Here is a 17676-nt window from a genome sequence, read left to right on the forward strand (position 1 = left end):
CAAAACCTATGTTCTATAAAAGCTCAGTGAGTCACTGCCTAAAGATTTATAACAACTAAAAGTAGTTAAATTCCTAGTCAACTAGTATGTCCTATAACGATTACAATGGCAGTCAATAAAAATGTTTATATATGAAACATTATAAAAGTGTAATAGTTTATTGATCTCATGGTATGATTAGAATGTGAATTTACAATAACACTAAGTACAGAAGTAAGTGCAATTTACCTCCATCTGCTATAACAAGATCTCCTGGTGAGGAAACGTCATCCTTTTAAAAGAAAATAGAAACTTGTCACAGGGTAGTTGGGTCAAGAGATATATAAAAAAAGAAAACAGAATCAAACTTCTTTATAACAGAGAGCTTTTTTCCCCCCAGTGGAATGTTAAATAATTAATTTAGGAAAAATAAAACTTCTAACTGCTTATTCTCAATTCTCATCCTTTCACACTTCTCTATTGCTTTTGACAATTAGACAGTCATTATTTACTAAAAGTATTTCCTTTTCTGTGATTACTTTTAAGCTAGTTTCTTTTTCTCCAACCTTCCTCTAACTATGAGTATGCCCTAGGTTTTATTGCTAACTAAGTGTGTTTTTTTCCCCTTTCTTATACCAACTCTTAGATAACTTATTCATTTTCATATCTGGTTATTAGGTAACCTACAAATCTTTTCCTTTTCAGCCTTAAGCAGTTTGCTTGTGCTGTAGATTCAGTTTTTGTCAACAGAGCATCTTTAATTAGCTATTCCAATATTACCTTATATTCATAACTTTAGCAATTTTATATCAATGACTACTAGTTTCTATTGTTGTTTTAAAAAAGCCTGAAGTTTAGAATCATAATTTCTTTGTAGGTATCTCTTTTTCTCCGGTTGCTTTTAATATCTTCTCTTTGTTTGGTGTATCTTCAGTTTCACCATGATGTTTCTTGGAATGGACTTAGTTTTATTTATCCTGCCAAGACTTATTTTATTTCTTGAAACTGAGGATTCATGTATTCATAACATCCGAAAAATTCTCAGCTGCTGTCTCTTCATAGTGCCTCTTATTGTCTCTAGTCTTTCCTCCTGGAATACATGCCAGACGTTATCATGCTATCCTCGTTTCTAAATTTTTTAATACATATTCCACTGTGCTGGTTATTGATGTCAGTCTCTTTGCTCCAAATTTATTGCCTTTCATATTTTTCTTTTTTTTTCCGAGACAGGGTCTCACTCTATTGTCCAGGCTGGAGTGCAGTGGTGGGAACACACCTCACTGCAGCCTCAACCTTTCGGGCTCAAGCGATCCTCCTGCTTCAGCTTCCTGAGTACCTGGGACTACAAGCAAATGTCATCTTTTTTTATTGTTTGTAGGGATGCAGTCTCACTGTGTTGCCCAGGCTGGCCTTGAACTCCTGGGCTCAAGCAATCTCTGTTCCTTGGCTTCCCAAAGTGCTGGATTACAGGCGTGAGCCACTGCATCCAGCTCCTCTCATACTTTTTTTTTTGCCTCCTCTAAGAAAACAGCTAAACAGCTCTTTAAATAGTTTTTCCTCTGTCAGTCAGCATGATATAAAGCTTTGTTAGTACAGCAAACCGGAGAGACACTGTAGAGGAAAAGGGTTTTACGTCCTAATTCTGGTGAGCACCTCCATTGCTTAGTTCCCATAGCAAGGCCACTTCCCCAGTACCCAGCTCCCACAATTTGAGCAGTTTCTTTTTTTTGAGACAGGTCTCCCTCTATCACCCAGGAGTGCAGTGGCGCAATCTCAGCTCACTGCAACCTCCGCCTCCTGGCTTCAAGTGATTCTCCTGCCTCAGCCTCCCAAGTAGCTGGGATTACAGGTGCACGCCACGATGGCTGGCTAATTCTTGTATATTTAGTAGAGATGGGATTTCACCATGTTGGCCAGGCTGGTCTTGAACTCCTGACCTCAAATGATCCACCCACTTTGGCCTCCCAAAGTGCTGGGATTACAGGCATGAGCCACTGTGCCTGGTCAATTTGAGCAGTTTCTTTAGCACCCCTGGTCAGCAGCTTTTCCCAGTAACCTCCCTCTTGAGTGGTTTTGTGAGTGGAGTGCTTCCAGTGAGACACTTTCCCAGGAAAATCTTCCTTGGCAACCTTACAGGGCAGATTTACAGCCAGTTTCAAAGGGTAGCTTTTTAGCAACTTTTCTGCCATCCAGTGAGACATGGCTATATCTTCCTACCAAAGTCTGGATCTTGGCCCTGATAGGGATGAGACTCTTCCTGGGAGCTTTATCTGAGCCCTAGGAGTGGTAGATGCTGCTTTTATATGCTATTCCTATATTCTTTAATGTCGTCTTTACTTTTTACTAATCTATTACTATAGTATAATAATTCTTTACATTATATGTTTCCTGTTCAAATGACTATTTGGGTTATCTCTCCTGATTGGTCCAGACGAATCCATTATGCTATACTGGATAATTTCCTCACATCTGTTTTCCAAATCATTTCTCCCTTCACAAACTGTGTCTTATCTGCTTTTCCAGGAGAATGTTTAACCTGTTTGTTGACTTTTACATATCAATAAATGTATTTTCCACATTTTTCTTTCTCTCTCTTTTTTTTTTAGAGATGGAGTCCCATTATATTGCTCAGGTTGGTCTTGAAATCCTGGGCTCAAGTGATCCTCCCAGCTTACCCTCCAAAGTGCTGGGATTACAGGCGTGAGGCACACTGCCCTCAGCCTTTTCCCACTTTTAAAGTTAAATATCATCTTTTTCACATGTTTCTAGTATTTTAAAATCATATCTTGTCTTTTGTTTAATGTCTTTAATCATTTAAAAATTTACTTTAAAAAATTTCAATAGGAATTTTTTTATTTCAATAGACACATCAGAAGTTCTCAGGGGTCTAATTTTATTCTTTATTGCATGCTAACACTCACTCACGGTAAATGGTTTCTCATATATTTTTAAACTTGGGGTTTTTACGTCATTTTATGGAGGGCTTCATCTTCGGGACTCATGCATAGTCAGGGTTAAACTGTTTCTTACAGGTGCTTTTTGTTTTTACCAGGCATATATTACCAGTAAAGGACTGATCCTTTTTTATATTACACTGAGGGCTCTTGGACCACACAGATAAAGTAAAAGACAAACCATGAACTCAAGAGAATGTGGGTCTATGGTTACAAATTCTCAAGGGAAACAATAATTTTCTTACCCAAAGTCCGTGATGAGATAAATTTCCTTGTTATTTCTCTGTGCTGTTTGTCAGTAATTACTGGCCTTTGAGACTCTCGACCTTATACAAGATTTTGGTTCTCATTGCCCACACACTGGAGCATCAAGGCAGCAAGCCCCTTAGCTATCAAGTCCAGCAAATCCTACCTGACAGCTTTAGCATCATTTAGCCTTTTACCACACTCTCATAAATATTAGACATTCCTCATCTCTTTTAAAATCCTTTTTCCCACTCTACAGATTACTTTCTGTACTTTCATCCAACTCTTCTTCCTTTTGACATTCTACAAACAGAGCACTGAGAACTATGCTTTGGCAACTCAGAATTCCTTGATGCTCTACCCTCTATCTCAAACCTCTTCATGTAGGTAGTTTCTAACTCTTGCAGTATATCTTTAGTATCTAGTTCTCACTCTCCTTTAGGATTTTGCCCTTGGACACTGTGTTTCTTAGCTCTAAGAAGTAGAGCAGGTGGGCAAGCCCCATTCCATCCACATGTTCAAGCCAGCCCCCATCTTGTCTAGAAGGGGAGATCAGGTGAATTCTGAGTATTTGAGATGTTTGTCAACCCAAGTTGATCACTTACTTAGCTAATCTGAGGAACAGAAGAATTATGTATAATGAAAACAAAAAATAATGCAAAAGAAAAAGCAAACACAAGAAACCAAAGAATACCTAAAATTGAGGATTTAAAAATATGATCCAATGCATACCTCTATATCATCTTTAAAGATGGCTGGGGCAGGTTTGTATTCTGGATCTTCCACATCCCTGTTAAAATATAAACAAATGCTATAATTACTATAATGGACTTAAGATTTCACTTGATAGGACAAACAAAGTCTTGTTGGAGGGTTTTAGTTTGTTTTAAAGGTCAGACTGATGTCTCTTCTCTAGCCAGAAGAGCCCGAGACACAGCAGGAAGGCTGTTATAAAGCAAATAGGGAGAAAGCTAGTTCTAATGTACCCTTACTCACAAGTTCACTTTTATTTTTTTGAGACGGAGTTTCACTCTTGTCGCCCAGGCTGGAGTGCGGTGGCACAATCTCAGCTCACTGCAACCTCCACCTCCAGGGTTCAAGAGATTCTCGTGCCTCAGCCTCCCTAGTAGCTGGGACTACAGGTACATGCCACCACACCTGGCTAATTTTGTATCTTTAGTAGAGACGGGGTTTCACCATGTTGGCCAGGCTGGTCTCGAACTCCTGACCTCAAGTGATCCACCTGCCTTGGCCTCCCAAAGTGCTGGGATTACAGGCGTGAGCAAGTGCATCCGGCTGTGAGTTCGCTTTTAAATGCATTATTATTAACCACAACGTGTTTCTTACTTTTCTTTTTGGGTAAGAAAAGACAGATTACATAAGGCCTTAAAACAGATACAGTTGGCCTTTCGTTATGTGTGGGTTTCATATCTATAAAATTCAACCAATTGCAGGTTGAAAATATGCGAAAAAAGCTGGTCATGATGGCTCACACCTATAATCTCAGCACTTTGGGAAGCCAAGGCTAAGGTGGAAGATCACTTGGGCCCAGGAGTTCAAGACCAGCATGTGCAACACAGGGAGACCTCACCTCTACAAAAAATAAAATAGAAGAAAATTAGCTGGGCATGGTGGCATGTGCCTGTGGTCCCAGATACTCAGGAGACTAAGTGGGAGGATCACTAGAGCCTGGGAGGTCAAGGCTGCAGTGAGACATGATTGTGCCATTGCATTCCAGCCTGGATGACAGAGCAAGACCCTGTCTCAAGAAAATATTTGGAAAAATACGGCATCTGTACTGAACATGTACAGACTTTTGTCATTACTCCCTCAATAATTCAGTATAGCAACTATTTACATAGCATATAGCATATATATTGTACTACGAATTATAAGTAATCTAAAAATAGTTTAAAGCATACAGGAGAACGTGCATAGGTTAAATGCAAATCCTATGCAATTTTATATATAGGACTAGAGCATCCTTGGATTTTGGTATCTGCAGGGTGTCCTGAATACCAAAATCCCCCAAGGATATTAAGGGATGACTATGTAATAAACGTCATCATGTGTCTCATCAACTATAACATTCTTGCCTTTTTCTCCCCTCTATGCCCCTAGAAGTTTATGAACTCAGTGGCCATGATATAGCTGTTAAAATGAAAGAAATGAAAAACTCATCAAAAGAATGGGTGTGGGGCAGTTCCAATCTCTTCCTCGATCACACTCTGTTGGATAAGCGCTAACCTATCAGGGTAACTTTAGCTCTTTCAGATTGTAAACTCCAATTCCCTTACTGCTACCTCATTTAAAGATAAATAGCGTGACATAGAATATGCTGGTATTGAATAGAAGAGAGATATATAGAAAATTCATGACTCTGAAACACACATACCCATCCATATAATCATTCGCTCTCTGTTCGGCAGCAACTGCTTTGTCATCAGGTTTTCCCACTCTTTCCAAGAAGCATAATGCTGGGTCTGCCCGAATAGTGTTATATTTTTCATATCCTGAAAACATCACCAATTACAAAAGTAAAAAAGATAAAAAGAAGAAAGGTGTATACATATAAGCATTCCTCATATTTACAGTGGATGATATTTCTGGACTAAAGGGATAATACATTAAAATGATATAGGTTAAGTAAGTTTTCTAGAAATTATCACAAACATTAAATGATCTGGTAATAGATACCTACTAAATTAAAACTTCAGTTACATTTATCAGTTAATATGAGAAATAGGATAAACTGATCATACACACACACAAACACACAAACATATCTCACATAAGAACTCTTCCTGAGAGAGGAAGTTGTCTTAGATTTACATCCAGGAAGGGTAGGTTACACATGCCACCCTCCCATGAGGAAATGTGGTGACTGACAGACATAGTTTGGTAGTGTATGCTTTTAATTCTGTATATATAACATGGGTGTTACTGGAATAAAGCTGTAAGTGGAAATCAATGAACTGAGAACCGACAGAATTGCCTTATACATGGAAGGGGATCCCACCTACCTTACTTCTTACTTACCATGTTTAAAAACTCCAATAAGGAGTGACTTATCAGCATCAAAATCCCACCACTCAGCAGGAACTTCTGAGTGGTCTGGTTCTGGTACCCAAACATCAATGTCACTTTAAAAAAATCATAATATGGCATTATGAATTATTATAAATGAGTCAAAAAGGAGGCAGAATTTTACCTAGCTTTTAAAGCACTGTGGCTTTCAAGAGAGAGCTTAGGATTTCATTTCATTATTTTTTAATCCTTCATAATTGCCACCAATTAAAATTACAAAATTGTGCAATAACAAACATACCATAAAATAAACGAATATTGTTAAGCTCAAGAGAAGAAATAAGTTTCAACAATGTTACTATACAATTTTCTTAAAGAATCATATTCTTTCACTGATTTTCTTTATTTAGAGACAAAGGGTTCTACTGGAAGTAGAGACTATGTCAGCCAACAACTTGGCAATAATCATCTGGTTCAATTATTTCATTTCTCACATGAGAAAACTGAGGCCCTAAAAGGGTAAATGAATTGTTTTAGGCTGCAGAACAAGTAATAGCTCCTCTAGACCACTATTGCTAAGAAAACCACGCTGAAAATGCCCTGTAATAGCAAATTTTTGATTCATAACTTGATTGAAACACTCAAGTGTAGGCCAAACACAGTGGCTCATGTCTGTAATCCCAACACGTTAGGGGGCAGAGGCGGGTACATCACTTGAGCCCAGGAGTTCAAGACCAGCCTGGGCAACGTGGCAAAACCCCATCTCCACTAAAAATACAAAAAATTAGCTGGGCGTGGTGGCGCACGCCTGTAGTCTCAGCTACTTGGGAGGCTGAGGTGGGAAAATCTCCTGAGCCTGGGAAGTTGGGGTTACAGCAAACCAAGATCGTGTTGCTGCACTCCAGCCTGGGCCACGGGAGTGAGATGTTTTGATGTTGTAAATAAATAGTACAATGCCATAAAATCACAATAGATTACTAAAAAGTAAAATAATAAACCCATAATGATTTGATTTTGTAGTTTGGCTGTTTTTATGAGTAATAAATAACTATAGAACTGGCAATTTTGCAACTATAATTTTTTTATTCTTTGCTCATCACTTGAAATTATTATTTTTCCAGAAAGCTTTGGCAAGTTACATATATAACATGTCTAAAAACATGTCATGTATAGAAGGACTGAAATGTTCACTTCTTTACCACAGTGATTCAAGTCATTTTCTTTAGTACAGAATACAGTTAACATCTGACAATGATTAAGTATCAATTTATATACACACAAATATATATTTATATATACATATGCAAATATGTATATTTTATATATATATACACACACACACACATTTTCTTATATTTGACAATGGATAGAGATTGAACAGGATAAATTACTACAAAAAGTTGAATAGCTGAGAATTTCTCTATTTGGTATTCATAAATTATCAACTTTCAAATAACCAGAGGTATAAAATAATATAAATTATACAAAGTAGAATTTCATCTGTCTTGGCATCATTATTTCACAAATTAGTTAACAAAGACCTATAAGAAATGGGGGATTTCCTGTTGACAAGTTCTGTGGGAAAAGTTAGATTCTAAGTTGGCTGTCTTTGGAAACTCAAATTTTTATATAAAAATAAACAAATGATCAACATGTTCCTAGGACAAGAACCCAGTATGTAATCAAAATATAGGTGAGATAGAAGACACCGGCAATGAAAAGGAAATACTTATAAATTTTATAATAAAAAAATGGAAACAAATTTATTTATTTTTCACAAATGTTTTACTAGAATTTTTAACTCAAGAAGTATAAGGAAGTGGATGAAGAGATCTTTCTATAGATTCTTAAAGGAATTTGTCAGCACTCGAAATGAACACCTTATTATATCTAATTTTGCTTTAAAACAAAAGGGTCACAACTGACAATTTTTAGCTCAGTTTAGAAAAATAGAGAAAAATGAAGAATGATTTTCTTGTAATATGGAAAAAGTTAAAAAAGAAATGAGAAATACAGTAAAAAGAGATATTTATTTTTGAATGGAGTTATTAACTAGGATTAAACAAAGCATTAGCCCTGAAATATTAAGGAAAGAGGAAAGAACACTGGAAACAGAACCCCAGAGGAGAAATAATGTGGGTCAGACAGCTCCCTTTGCCAACCATCAGGTGGCACTCTAAGCTCAAAACATTGTGATTACCATCTGAGGTGGAAGGCTTTCCAGCTTGTAAAGAGGAAAAGGCAATCAGTATACAAAACTCATGTTTCAAATGTAAGTGCCGCATGCACATTAGGTGGTGTTGATTTCTGTTTTTAAAGACTGTGTCATCTCTTGCATAAAGCCTCCTTTAACTTCCCCAGGGTAGATCATTCATTCAAAATATATTTAAACAGTATTCACTACATGCCAATAATGGCAATAATAAATTAAGACGCCGGGCGCGGTGGCTCACGCTTGTAATCCCAGCACTTTGGGAGGCCGAGGCGGGCGGATCACGAGGTCGGGAGATCGAGATCACGGTGAAACCCCGTCTCTACTAAAAATACAAAAAATTAGCCTGGCGTGGTGGCGGGCGCCTGTAGTCCCAGCTACTCGGAGAGGCTGAGGCAGGAGAATGGCGTGAGCCCGGGAGGTGGAGCTTGCAGTGAGCCGAGATTGCGCCACTGCACTCCAGCCCGGGCGACAGAGCGAGACTCCGTCTCAAAAAAAAAAAAATAAATAATAATAATAATAAATTAAGATAGTCACGCACACGCCCTTGTAAAGACGGACATGCAATACTGTGTGATGAGTGCTGTGGCAGGGTACTCTGGTTATGTGCCTAACCCTGATCTGAGAGGTCATGAAAGCCTGAGTCAATGTTGGCTGAACAGGAGGAGGAAGAGAATGGAAAAAAGGAGGAAAGAATGTTCCAACAAGAATGTAAAGGCCTGGAGAGAAGAGCAACTAATCATGGCACATTGGAGAAATGTGGGTCTAAAGCTCAGAAGACAGACATGGGCTACAGATAGAGATCTGGAAGACATAAGCATAGAGACAAAAATTGAAGCCACAAAGATGAGAACACCCAAGAAGAGTAAGTGACGAGAAGGCCTATGTGAATATTCTTTGACCTCTAAGAGACAGAAAACATGCCTGAAAAGAAGCAAGCAGAAAGGTAAAAAGAAAAACCACAGGAGAATGGTATCACAGAAGCATTTTAAAAAGAAGGAAGTGGTCAACAAAGGTAAAGTAAGGTAAGCACTATGGTATATCCCTCAAATTTGGCAGCAAGAATATCAGTGAACATCTGGAGTGAGGAGGTAGAAGCTGCATTGTGGTAGATTGCATAGTGAATGGGAGGAAAGAAAAAGAAGACAACAAACACAGATGCTTCTTTCTTTTCTTTTTTTTTTTGAGACAGTGTCTCATTCTGTCACCCAGGCTGGTGTGCAGTTGTGCAATCACAGCTCACTGCAGTCTTGACCTCTCTGGGCTTATGTGATCCTCCCACCTCTGCCTCCAGAGTAGCTGGGACTACAGGCATGCACTACTACACCTAGCCAATTTTTCTACTTTTTGTAGAGACAGGGTTTCGCCATGTTGCCGAGGCTCATCTCAAACTCCCGGGCTCAAGTGATCCACTTGCCGTGCCCTTCTTAAGTGCTGGGATTACAGGACTGGTCACTGTGAACCCCCTACAGATGCTTCCTAAAATAAGTTTGGCAGTGAAATCAAGGAGAATAATAATATGGTAGTTTGAAGATATTTTGAGTCCAAAGGCATTAAGTATTGTGTGCACACGTGTGTGTATGTGTAAGTTAAGGCGACAGAGATGTAAACATGTTAAAATCCAAATGAGAAGGAAAAGGGGGGAAGTTACTGAAAGAGGAAAAAGAAGGTACAATCCACAGAGAGCAGTCCCTGGGAAAATTACAAGTGGATCAGATCCAGTCAGGCTAAGGGAAAGGAGCCAATTAGTTGACAAATATTTACTGAATGTTTAAGATGTCCCAGATTCCATACTTACCTTCAAGCAGCTTAAATTGTAATGAAAGAAGAAAGAAGACATACAAATTAATGTAATTTTTAAGTAGTAGCAGGCATTATAAATGAAATAAAAGAAGATTAAGTAGTAGTGAATGACTGGTGGGCTACTTAAGCTGAGGTTGGCAGGGAAGGTCTATCTGAGAAGGAAATACTTGAGTTGAGATCCGAGTAATCTGAAGGGGCGGTTCTGTGGAAGTCCTGGGGAAAGAATATTTGGACCAGGAAGAACAGCATAGAATGAGCTTGACAGATTGGCAAAACACAGCCACCACTGTGGCTGCAGCATGGTGGGTGAGGGACACAGTGAAGAAAGTGCATACAGAGTTACAGAGGCCCTTGTAGGTCATATGGAATTTGAATTTTATTCTAAGAGAAATTAGAAACATCTGGAGGGTGTTAAGGAGTGCCAAGACCTGATTTTTGCTTTAGAAATACCACTCTGGCTGCTGTGTGAAGGACAGGCCTAGAGAGGCAAAAGTGGAGGAAAACAGAATCAGTTACAAGGCCATTGCAAAAGTCTAACTGTGAGATCATGGCGGCTTGGACTAGGGATTTGGCAGAGGAGATAGTACTGAAAGCTACTCAGATTTGGCATGTATTTTGTCAAGCTAACAGGGAAGAGAGGAATCAAGAATAACAACAGAGCAAAGGGTTGTACATTCACTAGGATGGAGAAGGCTTGTACATGGGAAGGAAAAGAGAAAGGACTGGAGAAAGGAGATTTGGAAAAGCCAGGGGAAGTAAGATGTTAATTAGTCATGTAAGTGGAAATGTTGGGAGGCAGTTGACTAATGGCTACAAACTCAAGAAAGAGTTCTGGGAGAAATATGTAAATTTCAGATTTACCTGTTTATAGATCATATTTGGTATGATGAGGCTGCATGAGTTCACCTAAGGAAAAAGGTAAGAGAGCTGAGGACAGAGCTCTTGGTCAATCCAGTATTTAGAGATCTATTAGAGAAGTAAGAGCTAGCAAGAGGGAACGAAAAGGAAAGAGTAGTGAGAAAAAGGACAACCAGATGGGTATAGTTAGCATAAATGCCTACAGAAGACAGCATCTTATGGAGGACGAGGGAGATTAAATTTAGAGAGTTGATCACACTGTAGGTCATTAGGGGCCGTGTTAAGAACCACTTTAGTGAGACAGTGAAGAAGAAAGATCCATTGGAATGGGTTAAATAGAAAATGCAAGATAAAGTAGAGATAGTAAATATAGGCAGTCTTTTTTGTTGTTGTCTGAATGTTTGCTCTGCCATTTTTTTCTGGGTAACCTTAGACAAATTTCTTTTTTTTAAAAAACATTGTATTTCCATAGGTTTTTGGAGAACAGGTGGTATTTGGTTACATGAGTAAGTTCTTTAGTGGTGATTTGTGAGATTTTGGTGCACCCATCTCCTGAGCAGTATACACTGCACCCAATTTGTAGTCTTTTATCCCTAACCCCCTTCCTGCCCTTTCCCCCCTGAGTCCCCAAAGTACACTGTCTTTCTTATGTCTTTGCATCCTCATAGCTTAGCTCCCACTTATGAGAACGTATGATGTTTGGTTTTTCCATTCCTGAGTTACTTCACTTAGAATAATAGTCTCCTATCCCCCCAGGTTGCTGCAAATGCCATTAATCCATTCCTTTTTATGGCTGAGTAGTATTCCATCATATATACATATATACCACAGTTTCTCCATTGATTGATTGATGGGCATTTGGGTTGGTTCCACATTTTTTGCAACTGCAAACTGTGTTGCTATAAACATGTGTGAGCAAGTATGTTTTTAATATAATGACTTCTTTTCCTCTGGGTAAATAACCCAGTAGTGGGATTGCTGGATCAAATGGTAGTTATACTTTTATTTCTTTAAGGAATCTCCACGCTGTTTTCCATAGTGGTTGTACTAGCTTATATTCCCACCAGAAGTGTAGAAGTGTTTTGTTCACTACATCCATACCAACATCTATTATTTTTTGATTTTTTGATTATGACCATTCTTGCAGGAGTAAGGCAGTATCACACTGTGGTTTTGATTTGCATTTCCTGATCACTAGTGATACTGGGCATTTTTTCTTATGTTTGTTGACCATTTGTATATGTTCTTTTGAGAACTGTCTATTTGTTTCCTTAGCCCACTTTTTGATGGAATTTTTCTTTTTTTTCTAATTTGAGTTTGTTGTGTAGATTCTGGATATTAGTAGTCCTTTGTCAGACGTATAGATTGTGAAGATTTTCTCCGACTCTGTGGGTTGTCTGTTTACTCTGCTGACTGTTCCTTTTGCCATGCCAAAGCTCATTAGTTTAATTAAGTCCCAGCTATTTATCTTTGTTTTTACTGCAATTGCTTTTGGGTCCTTAGTCATGAAATCCTTGCCTAAGCCAATGTCTAGAAGGGTTTTTCCAATGTTATCTTCTAGAATTTTTATAGTTTCAGGTCTTAGATTTAAGTCCATGATCCAACTCGAGTTGATTTTTTATTATTATACTTTAAGTTCTAGGATACATGTGTACAACGTGCAGTTTGTTACATATGTATACATGTGCCATGTTGGTGTGCTGCACCCATTAACTCGTCATTTATATTAGATATATCTCCTAATGCTATCCCTCCCCCATACCCCCACCCCATGACAGGTCCCAGAGTGTGATGTTCCCCTTCCGGTGTCCAAGTGTTCTCATTGTTCAATTCCTACCTATGAGTGAGAACATGCGGTGTTTGGTTTTTTGTCCTTGTGATAGTTTGCTGAGAATGATGGTTTCCAGCTTCATCCATGTCCCTACAAAGGACATGAACTCATCATTTTTTATGGCTGTATAGTATTCCATGGTGTATATGTGCCACATTTTCTTAATCCAGTCTATCACTGATGGACATTTGGGTTTGTTCCAAGTCTTTGCTATTGTGAATAGTGCCACAATAAACATACGTGTGCATGTATCTTTATAGCAGCATGTTTTATAATCCTTTGGGTATATACCCAGTAATGGGATGGCTGGGTCAAATGGTATTTCTAGTTCTAGATCCTTGAGGAATTGTCACACTGTCTTCCACAATGGTTGAACTAGTTTACAGTACCACCAACAGTGTAAAAGTGTTCCAATTTCTCCACATCCTCTCCAGCACCTGTTGTTTCCTGACTTTTTAATGACGGCCATTCTAACTGGTGTGAGATGGTATCTCACTGTGGGTTTGATTTGCATTTCTCTGATGGCCCGTGATGATGAGCATTTTTTCATGTGTCTGTTGGCTGCATAAATGTCTTCTTTTCAGAAGTGTCCATTCATATCTTTCACCCACTTGTTGATGGGGTTGTTTTTTTCTTGTAAATTTGTTTGAGTTCTTTGTAGATTCTGGATATTAGCCCTTTGTCAGATAAGTAGATTGCATTTTTGCATAAGGTGAGAAAAGACGATCTAGTTTCATTCTCCTACATGTGGCTTGCCAATTATCCCAGCACCATTTGTTGAATAGGGTGTCCTTTCCCCACTTTTATGTTTTTGTTTGCTTTTGTGTTGTTTTGTTTGTGTTTGGCTTTATTTCTTGGTTCTCTATTCTGTTCCATTGGTCCGTGTGCCTATTTTTATACCAGTACCATGCTGTTTTGGTGACTATGGCCTGATAGTATAGCTTGAAATCAGGTAATGTGATGCCTCCTGATTTGTTCTTTTGGTTTAGTCTTGCTTTGGCTATGCAGGCTCTTTTTTCGTTCCATATGAATTTTTAGGACTGTTTTTCTCTAGTTCTGTGAAGCATGATGGTGGTATTTTGATAGGAATTGCATTGAATTTGTAGATTGCTTTTGGCAGTATGGCCATTCTCACAATATTGATTCTACCCACCCATGAGCATGGGATGTGTTTCCATTTATTTGTGTCATCTATGATTTCTTTCAGGAGTGTTTTGTAGTTTTCCTTGTAGACAGCTTTCACGTCCTTGGTTAGGTATATTCCTAAGTACTTTTTTTTTTTTTTCTGGCTATTGTAAAAGGAATTGAGTTCTTGATTTAATTCTCAGCTTGGTCGCTGCTGGTGTACAGGAGAGCTACTGATTTGTGTACATTAATTTTGTATCCTGAAACTTTGCTGAATTCTTTTATCAGTTCTAGGAGCTTTTTGGAGGAGTCTAGGGTTTTCTAGGTATACAATCATATCATCAGCAAACAGCAACAATTTGACATCCTCTTTACCAATTTGGACGCCCTTTCTTTCTCTTGTCTGATTGCTCTGGCTAGGACTTCCAGTACTACGTTGATCAGAAGTGGTGAGAGTGGGCATCCTTTTCTAGTTCCAGTTTTCAGAGGGAATATTTTCAACTTTTCTCCAATCCAGTATTATGTTGGCTGTGTGTTTGTTATAGATTGCTTTTATTTCATTCAGGTATGTCCCTTGTATGCTGATTTTGCTGAGAATTTTAATCATAAAGTGATGCTGGATTTTGTCAAATGCTTTGTGTTTACTGAAATGATCATGTGATTTTTGTTTTTAATTCTGTTTATGTGGTTTATCACATTTATTGACTTGCATATGTTAAACCATCCCTGGTATGTAACCCACTTGATCATGGTGGATTATCTTTTTGATATGTTGCTGGATTCAGTTATCTAGTATTCTCTTAAGGATTTTTTTGCACGTATGTTCATCAAGGATACTGGTCTGTAGTTTTCTTTTTTGGTTACGTCCTTTCCCAGTTTTGGTATCAGGGTGATACTGGCTTCATAATATGATTTAGGGAGGATTCTCTCTTTCTCTATCTTGTGGAATAGTGTCAAAAGGATTGGTACCAATTCTTCTTTGAATGTCTGGTAGAATTCAGCTGTGAATCCATCTGGTCCTAGACTTTTTTTTGTTGTTGGTAATTTTTTTATTACCATTTCAATCTCACTGCTGTTCTTTGTCTGTTTAGGGTATCTAATTCTTCCTGATTTAAGCTAGGATGGTTGTATCTTTCCAGAAATTCATGCATCTCCTCTAGGTTTTCTAGTTTATGTACATAAAGGTATTCATAGTAGCCTTGAATGATCTTTTGTATTTCCGTGGTGTCAGTTGTAATATCTCCTGTTTTATTTCTAATTGAGCTGATTTGGATTTTCTCTCTTCTTTTCTTGGTTAATCTTGCTAATAAATACAGGCAACTTTTTAAAGGAGTTTGTTGTGAAGAGAATTAGAGAAATGGAGTCTGAGAATGTATATATAGAGAGGTTTTTTTCCCTTGTTAAGTGACTGATATTAAGGCATACATGTATGCCAGAAGAATGATGTAGTAAAGACAGACAGAAAAAAAGATTCAAGAAAGGTAAAGTCCCAGAAAGGTAAGAGCATAGTCCTTAAAAGGTAAGAAGAAACGAGTTCCATGCTGCACAAGGTTTGCCTTAGGAGGAGGGACATTTCTACTGTATCTTGAAGGAATAGGTAGACATATATGCAAGTAAAACTGAAGGTAGCTCTTATCTGATTGTGTCTACTTTTTTCCATGAAATATGTAGCAAGGTCATGATTGGAGGGTGGTAGTTGTAGGGTGGAAAGATGGTTTGAGGAGAGAGGTACAAAGTGGTTCTCTTAAAGAGTAGGAACATGAATTGACTAGCCACAACAGTTAAACAGTAGATGTTTAATCTCTTCAGATGAGATCAATGCTCACAAATTTGAAGTCAGTCATTCAGCATGGCTTGCTTGATTTTCTCCACAAATGTTCAGCTACTTAGGTGCAGGGAAGAAGTAAATGCCTAGCTGAGATTAACCTGAGTTGAGGTTGTAACAGATATCTAGAACAGAAGGAAAGGAAGAAAGGCAGGCAAAAGTAGATAGATAAGGATTTTAGTTAGCAAGTAGAGTGCTAGACTATAGAATCTATGTTGAATAATGAGGAAAGAGGGGGCATGAAAGTGGTGATGGCTAGTGAGTAAGTGGTAAGATGTGGGGACATTGTGATGAGATTAGAGAATTATAATGAGAAGTACCCAAGTTAAGTGAGTTAGAAGGAAGGATGTCACTGTCAAAATTCTGATTAAACAAGTGCTGTTACTGGTGATAGCAAGATCAACTGTATGACCAGGTGATTATGCGGCTGTAGTGGGGAGAAAAAGAGGTAACTATACAAAGGCCAAGGAAATGAGAGACCAGGGTGTTGAATGGATCATAGGTGGATATAGAAGTCAGTCACCATAAACCTTCTTTAATTGTAACAGGAGGGAAGAAGACTGAGTACAGAAAAATTAAATTTTAGATTTGGTGGCAGGAAGCTGAAGGAATTTCTGTTTTATGGCTTGCTTACATTTCTCTACAAAGGTGGGGGGAATATCATTTGCTGAGAATGGGGGGTTGAGTAGTAGATTTCTGCAGAGTGAGCTATATAAATCAGATGCTTATAGAGAATGAAGAAGAAAACTGGGAAAGGTTACTTGTGGTATTAAGAGGCAAGATGAAACTAGAAACAGAAAATTCTAGTAGCACCTCCCTGGTATCCCATACATACACAAAAGCATTTATTACATTGTAGTATAGTTTTTCCTATTTCCTCCTTACTGAGACCATAAACCCCTTAGGGATCAAGACTGTGTTTTGTCTTTGTATTCCTAGTGCTTCACAGTGTCTGGTGCTTAGTGAGTACTCAAAAGGTACTTCTGTAGGAATGAATGAATTGGTCATTAAATCAGTGTCTGTGTCTGGGGCTGGGTGTGGTGGCTCACACCTGTAATCCCAGCACTTTGGGAGGCTGAGGCAGGCAGATCACCTGAGGTTAGGAGTTCGAGACCAGCTTGGCCAACATGGTGAAACCTCGTCTCTACTAAAAATACAAAAATTAGCCAGGTGTGATGACACCTGTAATCCCAGCTACTCAGGGGGCTGAGGCACAAGAATCACTTGCGCCCGGGTGGTGGAGGTGGCAGTGAGCCGGGATCATGCCACTGTACTCCAGACTGGGTGACAGAGTGCGATTCTGTCTCAAAATAAATAAATAAACAAACAAATGAATAAATAAAAAATCCGTGTCTGCTTTAATGGCATCTAGTTTAGATACCATTCTTAATATTACTACTACTATTGTTACGTTGTGACTTCTAGTGATGGCCAAGATGAGAGCAATAAAAGAAAAGTAACAAATTGGCAAGGGTTAATTCCCTAAGTTTCATGGATTTTCTACCTTATAAGTTTCACAGACTAAAGAGCCGCCTAATATACAATATTCTGGCCATATAATTTTTGCCTCATCATGTTATTGAAAAGTAAAAATAGGCTGGGCGTGGTGGCTCACGTCTGTAATCCCAGCACTTTGTGGGGGCCAAGGCGGGTGGATCATCTGAGGTCAGGACTTCGAAACCAGCCTGGCCAAGATGGTGAAACCCCGTCTCCATCAAAAATACAAAAAATTAGCTGGGCGTGGTGATGCATGCCTGTAATCCCAGCTACTCAGGAGGCTGAGGCAGGAGAATTGCTTAAACCCAGGAGGCGGACG

At 38.6% G+C, this 17676-nt stretch overlaps 1 protein-coding gene across 14 annotated transcripts in view; it reads right to left on the reverse strand.

Moving 5' to 3' along the window:
• CHD9 (chromodomain helicase DNA binding protein 9) overlaps positions 1–17676 on the reverse strand; it is a 277990-nt gene that overhangs the window by 36726 nt on the left and 223588 nt on the right. For all 14 annotated transcript variants that reach the window (XR_004026514.1, XM_030797120.1, XM_030797100.1 and 11 more), the window contains 4 exons: positions 6219–6322; positions 5575–5692; positions 3912–3969; positions 229–271 (listed from right to left, as the gene is read on the reverse strand). Coding sequence is in view for 13 of the 14 variants with exons in the window: in XM_030797120.1 (XP_030652980.1) it covers positions 229–271; positions 3912–3969; positions 5575–5692; positions 6219–6322 (323 nt within the window). In the remaining variant the exon portion in view is untranslated. The remainder of the gene's footprint in view (positions 1–228; positions 272–3911; positions 3970–5574; positions 5693–6218; positions 6323–17676) is intronic.

The sequence above is a fragment of the Nomascus leucogenys genome, chromosome 2 (genome assembly GCF_006542625.1).
Source record: "Nomascus leucogenys isolate Asia chromosome 2, Asia_NLE_v1, whole genome shotgun sequence".
NCBI classification, from domain to species: Eukaryota; Metazoa; Chordata; class Mammalia; order Primates; family Hylobatidae; genus Nomascus; species Nomascus leucogenys.